We start from the raw sequence: 13,908 nt of genomic DNA on the forward strand, positions 1-13,908 counted from the left end.
TTTTTTTTTTTTCTTTTTGAGATAGTATCTCGCTCTGTTGCCCAGGCCAGAGTGCAATGGCGCAATCTCGGCTTACTGCAACCTCCACCTCCCTAGTTCAAGCAATTCTCTTGCCTCAGCCTCCCAAGTAACTGGGATTATAGAATCATGCCACCACTCCCGGCTAATTTTTTTGTATTTTGGTAAAGTTGAGGCTTCACCGTGTTGCCCAGGCTGGTCTAGAACTCCTGAGCTCAGGCAATCCACCCGCCTTGGCCTCCCAAAGTGCTGGGATTACAGGCATGAGCCACCGTGCCCGGCCTGATTTAACATTTTAAAAGTGGAAATCAAAATAAGTCCACTATGGCTGCAACTATATAAAAAAAAAAAATGTGTCTGTTCGGAAAAGACTTGCAAATAATGCATGAAAAAAGTGCAGTCATGCTAACTTGAAACCGAGGTGGATTCTGTTATTTGTTTTCCTAGGCTTTTTTTTTTTTCAGTGTTTTGCCTTTTTCCAAATTCTCCCTATAAGAAGGAAAGATGGATCATGAGGCGAGCTGGTTTTATTCAAGTCTAGCATAAAATAATCTCAGGCTCAGAGTATGCAAGTATTCAGCAAGCTGAACAGGGTCAACACCATAGCAGCATTATTTTTTAGCTAATTATCATTGGTTTAAAATATTTAACATTAATCAGGTTTTTATTAGTTTATTGAATAGAGTCATCAGCATTCTCCTTTTAAGGATCTCGATTCCTTTTGGCATTTTATCCCTCTAACTCTAGACTTTGGGGGACAACGAATTCATCTTTCTGAAAAATTGGAATTCAGAGCATAAAACTCTCATCCATCCAGATCCATCTACGTAAGCTTGGGAAAAGAGGGGCGTTGAGCCCACTTGTTTGTAGAGCTGTCAGGGCAGAGGTTGTCAGTAAAGAGTATCAAAGTACAAGCTCAAACCTTAATTAGATTTCCCAAAAATGATTGCATCTCTTTGTTTAAAATAAGAAAGAAAGCATCTCAGCAGTTTTCACATTGTCACTTTTCTCCTTTTGTTTAAACTATTTCCAAGCTAGGGAGAACAAACATCCTTTCTCACATGCCTTATCTTGGGTTTTGTTTTGTTGCTTTGTGGGGCTTAGAACTTTGGTGGTATCCTAAAAATCCTGTTAAATTGGTGTTATATCCCTTTTTTCACTTCTGTTTCAACCTATACTATCTCTTGAGTTCAGGTTTCATAAGTTTACAACAGTATAAATTCATATTTGATCTTATGTATCCTAAGTTTATCTCTTTTGGATTTCAAAGAGTAGCCTGTAATTCTAGCACACTAGGATTTGGTTTGAATAAACCTGTGTTTACCCCCATCTGTTTCCTTGGTGGTTTCACAGATGGTGTTCATATCCCCGTCAGCTCTCCTCTTTCAGGACCAAAAACAACATGCACACACAAAAAAAAACAAAAGATAAAACACCTGTAGACACACTATGTTTTGTACAAGGGTACAAAGGTAACCTTTTATTTCGTGTCCTTCTAAGCCATACCCTACCCTGCCTTCTTTTAAGGCTGTCGTCTGCCTTTGTATCACTTGCGTCTGGCACAGTTCCTGGTACATAGGAGCCACTCAAAAATAAATCAACAGGCTGGGCGCAGTGGCTCACGCCTGTAATCCCAGCACTTTGGGAGGCCAAGGTGAATGGATCACTTGAAACCAGGAGTTCAAAACTAGCCAGGGCAACAAAGTGAGATTCTCTCTCTCTCTCTCTCTATTTGTGTGTGTGTGTATATATATGTATGTATGTATAGTTTTATATATATAGTTTTATATATGTGTAGTTTTATATATATGTAACTAAATCTGTCATTGACATTAAGATCCATATTCTGAATAGAAAAAGCCCATCTCCTCTACATAGAATTCCGAGATTGCACTTGATTTATTTTCAGTGATAATGAGATGGAAGTTCAACTGATTTTTCCCCCACAACTCACACAGTCTCTGGGCATTTCCTGCTATTGGTCATTATGATTTGGTTTTTCCTTCTCTGGAAAAGCTTTGGGTCATGTGCAGACTTGGGGATGTCACTAGGCATCCTTCTTAGAGATCTCTCTGAGGCTGACAAGTAAGATTGGTCTCCACACCAATGCCTAAGAGAATTCGCTTTCTGCATTTCCCCATCAAGAAAAGTGCTCTTGACTCCCTACCCTGCCTTTGTTTCTTGTTTCTAAAGTCAGCTCTCTTTTCTAAGACACTGCAACAGCTCACCTAGTTCCATGCCTGTGCTCACTCTCCCTTCTCTCTCTCTCTCTCTCTCCCCCGCCCTCTAGTTTTGTAAATAGCTTTGGTTGTGGAACTTGATTCAAAGGCTTTTTGAAGATCTAAGCAAACTTCATCTTCTGGTTGAGCCTTACCCACAGGATTACTTTGTCTGCCCCAAAACGCCCTAGACAATTTAAGGCTAATTTCCTGAGAGGGGTTTGTTTTTAATTACAAAATGAGGGCTTTTATTTGTTGAATTTTCACTGCAACTATCATTTATTCCAATAAGTCTGTATTAATTGATGTCTTGGCTGCTAGTGACACACAATATCTGCATAGTTAATTTGTTTTCCTTTTTTCTTTGTATTATGAAAAATTTCAAACATGTAAAAGTAGAAAGAATAGTACGATGAACCTCCACATACCTATAGCAAGCTTTAACAATTACCTCCCCATTCTCTTGAGAGGGTCTTTTTTTTTTTTTTTTTTTTTTTTTTTTTTTTTTTTGAGACGGAGTCTCACTCTGTTCCCCTGGCTGGAGTGCAGTGGCACAATCTCGGCTCACTGCGACCTCTACCTCCAGGGTTCAAGCGATTCTCCTGCCTCAGCCTCCCGAGTAGCTGGGATTACAGGTGCCTGTCACCATGCCAGGAAAATTTTTGTAGTTTTAGTAGAGACGGGGTTTCGCCATGTTGACCAGGCTGGTCTTGAACTCCTGACCTCAGGTGATCCACCCACCTTAGCCTCCCAAAGTGCTGGGATTACAGGCTTCAGCCACCCACCTGGCCGAGAGGGTCTTTTCAAATGGTAAAAACAGCCAATGTCTTTGAGTTTTTCCACGCACAGGGTTTAGGATTATCTCATCCTTACAACATCCTCATGTAGTTGGTATAGTTATTATTCCTGTTTGCAGATAAGGAAATAGATATCAGGACTAATAGGACCCCTTTCACACATGAACTGCACTTTCAAAGAGGCCTAGTCATTTGGAAATCCAATAAAGCTGCATTTAAATCCCAACTTCTAGGCCAGGAGCAGTGGCTCACATCCATAATCCCAGCACTTTGGGAGGCCAAGGCTGGAGAATTACTTGAGCCCAGGAGTTTGAGACCAGCCCGGGCAACAAAGTGAGACACCGTCTCTATAAAAAATTAGCAGCCAGGTGCGGCGGCTCACACCTGTAATCCCAGCACTTTGGGAGGCCAAGGTGGGCAAATCACAAGGTCAGGAGTTTGAGAGCAGCCTGGCTAATACAGTGAAACCCTGTCTCTACTAAAAATACAAAAAAATTAGCCGGGCGTGGTGGCGCTCGCCTATAGTCCCAGCTACTCGAGAGCCTGAGGCAGAAGAATCTCTTGAACCTGGGAGGTGGAGGTTGCAATGAGCTGAGATTGTGCCACTGCACTCCAGCCTGGGTGATAGAGCGAGGCTCCATCTAAAAAAAAAAAAAAAAAAAAAAATAGCCAGGTGTGGTGGTGCGTATCTGTAGTACCAGCTACTCAGGAGGCTGAGGCAGGAGAACTGCTCGAGCCTGGGAGGTCGAGGCTGCAATGAGCCATGATCACCTGACCGCACTCCAGTCTGAGTGACAGAGTGAGACTCTGTCTCAAAAATGAATAAAATAAAATAAATCCTAACTTCTTCCTTACAGGCTGTGTGGCTTTAGGCAGGCTATTTAACCTCTCTGAGGCAGAGTTTCCTCATAGGGTAATAATATTTCCCTCATGGGGTCACGATGAGGATGAGATGAAACATATGGAAAGGGATTCACACAATGCTTGGCAATAGGCAACCCCCAATACATTATAATCATTACTGTTGTACTCCCCTGTCCCTTGCCTTGAAAGCCATTATAAAACAGAACTTGGAGCTTGTATACAATCTAAGGGTTTAGACATGGAAAAAGAGAAGCTTGAAAAGCAGGAATAATTTAAAGGAGGACAATGGGTCAATCTACCAATTGTTCCTTCCTTTCCCATCCCCAACCCCCAATTCAAGCATCCCTCTCTCTGCCTCCCAAATATCCTCCATGCCTTCTGGAGTGTTCACTGTGTTTCACTGCTTAAATTTCTAACTATTAGAGATTATTTTGGGTTCCTCATATCTCCTTGTGAAAGTTTCTTAATTGCTTTCCCCCTATACCTAAGGGAGCACAGCTGAAGGCCTGTGGGCAGAGAGGAGGCAGGGAATTTGGGGGCCAGGAGCACTGTGTTGACAGGGCCCCACGGCCCACAGCACAGGGCTGCAGAGGAAAATTTAGAGGTTGGAGGACAGAAGAGCCCAGTGGAGGGGAAGGGGTCAGGAAAGTGTGGGGACCCAGGAAAGAAAAAGAAAGGACATTTTTCTTTCTCTTCTTCCAGCCTCCTGCTGTCATGCATGACCAGGACTACTTCAACTCCATAGTCTGGCTGAATCTGGGTTAGATAAACTTTTATGGGAGAGTCTGGGAATCAAAACACCATATTTTTTTTCCTAATAAAAATCAACTGATTTAAAAATGACCTTTTCACAGTGGAATCAGTTTGCAAGTTGAGATTCCCTGTCTGTCGGTTGTCAGATTGGAAAAGTCTCACCAGACCCAACAAAACAAGGAAGTCACACAGTTTTGAGTTCAAGTTTTGAGTTGGAAGGAGCTGAGGAGTTGTTCAGATTTCCCACCTTTCACCTCTCGACCTCCCATCTCCCAGTCTAAAATAGAAGGTGTCATCCCTCAAACACAGGCACAGTTCCGGCCTGAATACAGCTAGCCACCCCCTCACAGAAAAAGCTGGCTTCTACCTCCCTTGGGGCAGAAGAGATCACTATTTTGGCTTGAAATTTTTCTCCTCCAGCTCCTAAGCCAGATAAACAGTGATTCTGTTGTATCAACAAAGCACATAATAATGTCGAAGACAGTAGCAGTTAGAACTCACAGATAAGATTTACTTATAGTAGAAGCTCTGGAATGAAAGTGTCCAGAGTTTCGTTCAGAATTCCCTGGAAGAGAACAATGAGCTTAGCCCCATTTTCTAGGTAGGGAAGTAGAGGTACAGAAAGAGTAATGGCTTAGCCAAAGTCACGAAATGAGCCCCTGACGGAAGCGAAGACTGGAGGTTGCCATGCTTCTCTTTCAAGGCTCATGTTTGCTAGCTGTTCGGCTAATTTGCTGAACACTCAGGAGGATGTCAAATCTCCTTCTGTAAAGTTGAGGACATTTAAAAATAGATGAAGACCAAAATTCCTGACAGGAGGAGAATAAGAAAGCTCTTCTTTGGCTACCAAACTGTGTCTCCACCGTGCCTACTTGTAGAGCCCTCGCAAAACGGCTCACTCAGCCCATTTCACCAGCACCAAATTGCCTGTAGAATGTAAAAAGTGGGCCCAGACCTCACATGGCCAAGAAGAGCAGGATGAGCCCAGGTGACAGGCGCTGGACTGCTGGGCACATTTGTGTGGGGTGGAAGCCCCCTGTGGCTCTGGGGTTCTGCTGCTCCTCAGAAAGAGGCTATGCGGCCAGGCTGGGTTGCTGAGCTGAGATCCCAGGTGTCCATCTGACCTCCTGCACACTGGAGGCCTCCTCCCTTCCAGCCAGGGAAACCTAGACAGAGACAGAACCTCAGAGTGAGGACTTTAGGGGTGGCCAGGGTGGTTGGCCTTACCACAGACAGGGTGCCCTCCAAGTCAGCCTGAGGTTGACAGTGTATATAACGCCTGGCCCACTCGGATCCCCTCCCTAGGCAGCCCCATCTCAGGGAGCCCAGGGAGTCCCAGGCACACTCAGCCCCACCTCTGGCCCCATTCCCATTGTCCGCTTTTAGGTCCGTAGGCTGTCATGGGCAAGGAACAGCTGGGCCCGGGAAGACCAAACACGGGGAAAGTTGGCAGGCCCTTCGCCCCTGCAGGAGGGGTCCCTTCCAGGATTTGGTTCCCCTACCCTAGGAGGGGATGGGAGGACAGGAAAGCTCAGAATCCCAGCCCTCCTTCTCCCTTAGCCCCAGTGACTAAATCTCTCAGATCCCTCCATGCCCCTGGGACTCAGAGCCACCAAGGGGAGCCGAAGGACAGACTATCAGCCAACGAGGGGAGCCCGGGGTCAGAGGAGCGACTGACTCTTCCTTTTGTTTACTCACAGGAGGCAGCAAATGCCCTGTGTGCACAGAGGTTTGATGTGGCAACTTGAGAGACCACGTACGGGTTTCAGCAAAGGCTCCCCCCACCCGCTCTTCAAGCATTAAGATAATGGTGGGGTGTGTTCCCCAGCATATTTCAGATCTTGGTTACAAAGACCCTCCTCTTTTCTGTTTTCTTCCTCCAGCTCAGCTTGCCCACAGGTTCCCGGAGCCTCTTGGCAGCCTGTTCTCCGGCAGAATGAAGTTGTGAGCTGCGTGGGAGGGAGTTAGACAGCGAGAGTGTTGCAGCCTCCTTAATGAGGGACAATCACTCTTCTTGGAGCCATTAAGCTGCATCTACAAAGATGGGGAACCCCAATTAGAAAGGAGTGGGAGAAGTAATGAGGAGGGCCCGAGGGACACCTACAGGACAGATCCTTATCTGTGGTGGCTCTGTGGGACCCAGGGTAGAGACGTAGCCACTTGGATTTAGAATTTCATCTCCTGCTTAAGGTTAGACTTCCCAAAGTCTGTTTGGAGAACCAACCCGTGGTAGTGACCATTTAAAATATACCAGCTGAAAGGAGGAGGAAAAATTACTGGGGAGAAGGGTTTCTCCCTGGGTCTATAGTTCAGGTATTATAATTCAAGAGTAAGAAAGGAAACAATAAGAGGTGTCTGTAATTTTAATGGATGTTCTCTTTAAGTTTTGCCATCTTGTATATGTGTGTAAGTCTAGATATTTGTACGCAACCAATAGTGCTCTCTTTTTTCTGTGTGATAGCTCAACTGAATCATATTGTGTTTACAGCAAGATAATAATCCTGGATTTTCCATGGCTCACTCTGTCAGAGTATAAGATTAGCTCTTGAATTCATTAACAGGCATCTCCTTTTAAATGTCAGATAACTTTTTAAATGCCAAGTACTTACGCAATGCCTTCTGTGCAATTCAAATCAGCTTTACCAAATTAACTCGTTAATCTTTATTGTTTCATTTACTAAAGAGAAAGGCTTCCAGGTGTTTTTAGCAGAACATGAAAATACTAAAGTATTTGCAGTACAATATAGGTGAAGGGATGGCTTCTGTTTTTCTGTTAAACATTTCACCATTCCATCAGTTTTTTTGGTTTGTTTGTTTGTTTGTTTGGTGTGGGGTTTTTTTTTTGGTTTTATTTTGTTTTTAAGACAGTCTTGCTCTGTGGCCCAGGCTGGAGTGCAGTGGTGCGATCTCAGCTCACGACAACCTCCGCCTCCCGCGTTTAAGCAATTCTCATGCCTCAGCCTCCCAAGTAGCTGGGACCACAGACATGCACCACCACGCCTGGCTAATTTTTGTATTTTTAGTAGAAATGGGTTGTGCTGTGTTGACCAGGCTGGTCTTGAACTGCTGGCCTCAAGCAATCCATCCACCTCAGCCTCCCGAAGTCCTGGGATTACAGGCATAAACCACCGCGCCTATCCATTCCATTAGTTTTTTAATCATCTCCACCACAGTATTCACATAAAAAAAAACCTTCAGGCATCTCTGCTTTCTTCAGTTCCCCCATTTTCCTTCCCTTCCATTTAACCTTGTGTTTTCTTCGCCCTCCTATACCTTTAGAGACCTTGACTCCTGATCACTGTTTATTTTTCTGTCTTTGCTCTCAACATACCATAGAGCTACAAGTGTCAGTTTTGATTGCTCTGCCACTCGGAAAACAGAAGGGTGCCTCACAGGGTCAGGGATGGAGCCCAGAAGGCTGGGGCAGACAGGCCTAGAAATCAAGAATTCCACTTTCCTTTTAAAAGATTCCCTGCTTAGCTCTAAATAATCAGACCAAGAGCCAGGCGCAATGGCTCACTCCTATAATCCCAGAACTTTGAGAGGCCAAGGCGGGTGGATCACCTGAGGTCAGGAGTTTGAGACCAGCCTGGCCAACATGGCGAAACCCTATTTCTACTAAAAATACAAAAATTAGCTGGGCATGGTGGCACACACCTTTAATTCCAGCTACTCAGGAGACTGAAGCAGGAGAATCGCTTGAATCAGGGAAGTGAAGGTTGCAGTGAGCCAAGATCGCGCCACTGCACTCCAGCCTGGGCGACGGAGCAAGACTCTGTCTCAAAAAATAATAATAATAATTCAATAATTCAATAAATATATAATCAGACCACAGAGATACCAGCTACCCTGATTGCTAAAGACAGATTAATCCAGGGCTGGCTCCAGCTTGTCATCCAGCTCTCTGCTCAAATGTCAGCTCCTCAGAGCGGCCTCCTCTGACCACTCAAGCCAAGCGGCCACCCCCTTCCCATTACCCTCCCTCCTAGCACCACTGTGTTGTCTTCACAGACTAGTCACCACCTAAAGGCATCATCTTGCTTGTGTGTGTGTTTGACACACAGTAGGCACTTGATAAATATCAGTTTAATGGATAAATGAAAAACCACCCAAGCACATGACTTTCATTTTTATTTTTGTATTTGTTATTATTTATTTATTTATTTTTAGAGACAGGGCCTCACTCTGTCGCCCAGGCTGGAGTGCAGTGGCATGATCACAGCTCACTGCAGCCTCAAACTGTTGGGCTCAAGGATCTTCCCACCTCAGACTTCTGAATAGCTGGGACTAGAGGCGCGTACCACCACACCCAGCTAATTTTCTTTACATTTTTTGTAAAGACAGGATCTCACTGTGTTTTCCAGGTTGGTCTCAAGCTCCTGAACTCAGGTAGTCCTCCTGCCTCAGCCTTCCAAAGTGATGGGATTACAGATATGAGCCACTGTGCCGGACCTAGCATGCGACTTTCTTTCCTGCTTTCAATTTTCTGACTTTTTCTTCTCACATCACTACCTCTTCTTTATATGTTTAATCGTTTTTTTCCTCCCATCTCCCAAATCCTCTTTCACTATCATTCATTCGTTAGAACACTTGAACATAATGAGCAAAAACAGTACTTTTCATTCCAGTGGGTATAGAGCCTTCACTGAAAACATTCCATCAAGCTAGAATTGATGGCCCCTGAACATTAGGGAGATGAGCCATATGGTAAGGAGAATTGTTTTATCGAAAGATTTATAGGTCAAGTGGCTTGGGGAGACTTTTCTCAAAGCCTCTCAACTCCCCACTCTTCAATCGGAGCCCCAAATAAGGAGTTAAAGTAATTTCAGCCATTGAAATTGGTCTTGACTATGCCTTTTGTTCTCCAGTCAAACATGAAAACTTCTCTTGGGGATAATGGAGAAATTTCCCTCAAATCATTATCATCTGATTTCTATTATTCAATCCAGTGATTCATGCATGATTGTGGAGGCTAGAAAGCTTGAAATGCTTTGTCTGAGTCTAGCTTGGACCAAATGCTTTCATGTGATTGAGAAATGGAGAGGGACTGTCTCACCCTGAAAAGCTAATCAGATATGTGACTGAGATGATAAAAAAAAAATTGGACATGTGTTTATCCAGAACAATCTTTATCTCTAGCCACATTTCAGAGCAAAAGAAAAGGGTGTGGGTGTTCATTGGAATGATAACTGCTTGTGGGGACTCACCAATTGTTAATTCATCATTAATGTTTAAAAGTAATATAAATGTTATGGGAGGGAGACTTTATGACTGCCCAGAGAGATGGCCATCTGAGAGTCTCCTAGAAAATATGGAAATTATCAAATCTACTCTCAGTGATCTCATGACATATTAATGTATGTGACCCCAGCAAATTGGTCCCAAAAATAATAAATAACTTTTCTCTTTGGAAATGAGGAACCAGTGCTCCCTAGAGGACTGTCTTCTGGAGGTCAACACATACTTCCTGTAAAGGTATCTTCATTGCTCCCTCCTCCTTTGAATTGAGGTGGGCCATAACCTGTTAGTTACTCTTTTGTTCAGCAAATATGTATCAAGTGTGTGTTCATTTCCAGACCGTGTGCCAGAAACTGCCGGGACAATGGGAATGGAAGAGCCATGGTTCCTGCCTTCAGGGGGCTTCCAGTCTAGAGGAGGAGGAGAGATGGCTGCACAAGCCTGAGCAATCATTGTGGGCAATGGCAGGAGGTGCTCATGCTCTGGGTGGTCACAGGGGCATAGGGAAGCCAGACTTGAAAGACGAAGAAGAATCAGAAGAAGGGGAGCGGGAAGGACACGTGCAAAGGTCTTGCTCCAGGAGCTCAAGGGCCGGTGTCCATGTGGCCCTCTGCACCTGCTATTCCCATAGCGAAGTAAACACTTCATGCAGATAGACCCTAGAACCTTCCTTCACCATCTTCAGAGCTTGCCCTGTCATTGCTTTTTCATGGGACCTCCCTTGACTCCCTGCTTAAAATTGCAGCCTCCACTTCCATCCCCAGCTATTCCCTCAGCCCACTTTGTGTTTTATTTTTCTCCCTATCACAAACCACCTTCAGACGTACTTATGTTCCACTTCCTTGTGAATTCTGTCTTCCCTTTCAATGGAATGGATGTGCACTCTTCATGAGGGTGGAGACTTTCGTCCCTTTGGGCACTGCCCTATCTGCTCTGCCTGGCATAGAAAAGACACCCAATAAATATTTGTTGTATGACCTAATGAAGCAGGAGAGATCATCTAGGGCCAGGCAGGAAGGGCTTATAAAACTTGTAAGCCGGTTGGCCTTCATCTTGAGGACAATGGCCTTTGAAGGTTTCAAGCCGAGAAGTGATATGATCCAGTATGCATCTTGGAAGGAGCACCCAGGTTGCAGTGTGGGGCATGGGCTGGAGTGCAACTTCAGATCCAACTGTGTGGTATCCTGAAACGTGACACCCTTTGCATGGCCCAGAAGTTTGGAGAGCCCCCGGGGCCTCCCAGACTCCTCTGTTAGCTCATTCTTCCTTCTCTCTCTGCTATATTTGTTCAAATCAGTCTTCCTAACATATCAAATTCATTTTTGTCATCTTGGAAATAAACTGGAATCTTGCTATAACCATATTTGCTGCAAAGCAGATTTGATAACCATTCATGGAAGCTATGTAAGTATCAAAAATATCTCATTAAAAAGGAGCCTTCAACAGATGGTAATTTTAGCTCTGCCATATAGTAGCTAATGGCTTTGGACAAGTTGCTTAACCTCCCAGAGCCTCCCGGTTTCCTGTCTCTATAATGGGAGTAACAGTGCCCGCCTTACAGGGTTGTTGTGAAGGTTAAATAAAATAATTAAAGCCCTGGGACCTAGGAAGGTCCCTTTTTCCACTTCCATAGGTACTAATAAATAAACACTCTTAGGCTGTTTTCTCTCTATAGGGTCCTCTGTGTCTTCAACAGTAAAATTAGGTGTTGCGTATTATTGTTTCAATGATTTAAAAAATTGCCTTCTGTAAATATTTGGGGATTTGGACTAGCTCTTATTGCACCGTATATCATTCATATGAAAGTTTGAGCTTTCTGCTTCTCTTCACAGGGAGCCCAGCAGTCCTTGGAGGCAGCAGCTCAGAAGACAGAAGAGCCTCAAAGTTGTATAAATAAAGGGCTGATATGTTCAAACAGAAAAGAATTTTACACGCGCAAGCTGCACATCGACATGACGCCGTTCCTGAAGGTGATCTCACACTGAGAAGACGAGAGGTTTTATAGACACAAACATAGGAATTCCAGTTAATACACTTCTGCATGGTGCAAAAACAGCTTCAGAAGTCCCTCAGAGCTCCTGCATTATCAGAAGGGACAGAAAATAGGCAGTTTGTAGCAGATGAAGAAAGAACAAATTAGGACAGTAATCACAGCCAGCCATCGGGGACAAGTCAGTCGGGTGTCTGGTTTGGGTAGTAGGGGACAGGGAACAGAAAGGAGAAAGAGTAACTTTAAACTACCTCATAAAACAGTCAAATATAATTCATTTTATCTTGACAGTAGCTAAAATAATTGTTACTGTTTTACCACTGTCACTTGGTAGAGTTGATATTACTACTGTAGAGAAGACTGATTCTTGAGTTAACTATTTAGAAGTCAACTGCAAATTCCTTTCTGGATATCTGGCCTTGCTTTCTGTTCTCTAAGAGTTCACTGATCTCCCAAGCTTAGCTTCATTTCAAGTTAAGGGTTCTGAGGGTTTCTATAGTGAGGATGGCATTTGTCCATCTTTGCAACACTCCCTTCCACCCCAGCATCGAACACAGCGCCCGACACATGGAAGGTGCTCATTAAATGCTCCATGAATTGGCCCATCCTTTTCATCCCACACCCTCTGGTTTAGGGCCCCTTTCCTACCCATTCTTTGCCCTCCTCAGAGCTTACTGAACTGGAAATAAATAGCCATGGAGTCAAAGAAACTGACCAGGAACATAGCCAGGCCTAGCATGGAAGGATCTCAGATCCTTCATAGTACCCTGGAGAAAATATTCCAGGCCCTTGATAAGAAATGACTGAGAAAGACAAGAATGGGGCAGAAGAAACCAAATACTTGCTGAGTGTATGATGGTGGCTCTATCTAGTGCCATAGCCTGGCAGGGGTTTTGGAAGTCATGAGGGTCACCCTCCTAATTCTCTGGGCTGCCCCAATCCCAGTTCTACAAGGTGGGACTTTGATTAAGAGTCATGCATTTGTCCAAAATCTGTCTCTGTCCACGACTGGGCCCTGCTTTTCAGGGCTTCCACTTAGATAGGCTCTTCCCCAGGGGTGGCAAGCTGGCCACCAGCTTCTATTTCCCAGGTCATTCCAGAATTGAATGTAAACCAATGTGGGTCACTTATCCATACCCAAATGAAATGCCATTGGCCCACCCTGGAGCCACAGGGACTGAGAATGGGAACAGAAAGTATGTCTGATAGAGGAAAATGGGGTACTGAAAACTATAAGAAGGAATTTCAGCTACTCAGGAGATTGAGGTTGGAGGATCACTTGAGTCCAGGAGTTCAAGGCTGTAGTGTGCTATGATTACACCCGTGAATAGCCACTGTACCCCAGCCTGGGCAACATAGTGAGAACCCATCTCTATAGGAAAAAAAAAAAACTACAAGAAAGAAGAATGATTCTGGACCCCAAAAGAAAAGATATTTGCTACAAGTATTCAAAAAATATTGCCATGCTCCATGATTTATACTGTTGAAACTATCCCTTTTATTCTTAGCAACAGTTTAGTTCTTCACTTAGGGCTGAAAGAATTATGAATCGTACTTTCTGGGAGGAAATATCCCATCACAGACACCATTCATTAACCAATATTTGAACACCGGCTATCTACTATGTGCTTGGCAGTTTCTGGGCATTTGGGATACATCAGTGAAAAAAACAGACCAAGATCCCTGCCCTGCTCCAGGATAGTACAGGGAACAGACAACAGACCTAATACACAAGCAGAGCGTGTAGCATGTTCAAAGGTGAGAGCTGCTAAGGAAATGAGATAAGAAAGTGGCTCACGCCTGTAATCCCAGCACTTTGGGAGGCCGAGGCGGGCAGATCATGAGGTCAGGAGATCAAGACCAGCCTGGCTAACAGTGAAACCCCATCTCTACTAAAAATACAAAAAATTAGCCGGGCGTGGTGACAGGTGCCTGTAGTCCCAGCTACTCGGGAGGCTGAGGCAGGAGAATGGTGTGAACCCAGGAGGTGGAGCTTGCAGTGAGCCGAGATCCACCACTGCCCTCCAGC

The 13,908-nt window shown here is 44.5% G+C and overlaps 1 protein-coding gene across 4 annotated transcripts in view; it reads left to right on the forward strand.

The window, feature by feature from the left end:
• Positions 1-13,908, forward strand: part of LOC105468083 (KIAA2012 ortholog) — a 141,406-nt gene that overhangs the window by 76,727 nt on the left and 50,771 nt on the right. For all 4 annotated transcript variants that reach the window (XR_003015057.2, XM_011718042.2, XM_011718043.3 and 1 more), the window contains exon 14: positions 11,722-11,859. Coding sequence is in view for 3 of the 4 variants with exons in the window: in XM_011718042.2 (XP_011716344.2) it covers positions 11,722-11,859 (138 nt within the window). In the remaining variant the exon portion in view is untranslated. The remainder of the gene's footprint in view (positions 1-11,721; positions 11,860-13,908) is intronic.

This window comes from Macaca nemestrina, chromosome 11 (assembly GCF_043159975.1).
Source record: "Macaca nemestrina isolate mMacNem1 chromosome 11, mMacNem.hap1, whole genome shotgun sequence".
Lineage (NCBI taxonomy): Eukaryota > Metazoa > Chordata > Mammalia > Primates > Cercopithecidae > Macaca > Macaca nemestrina.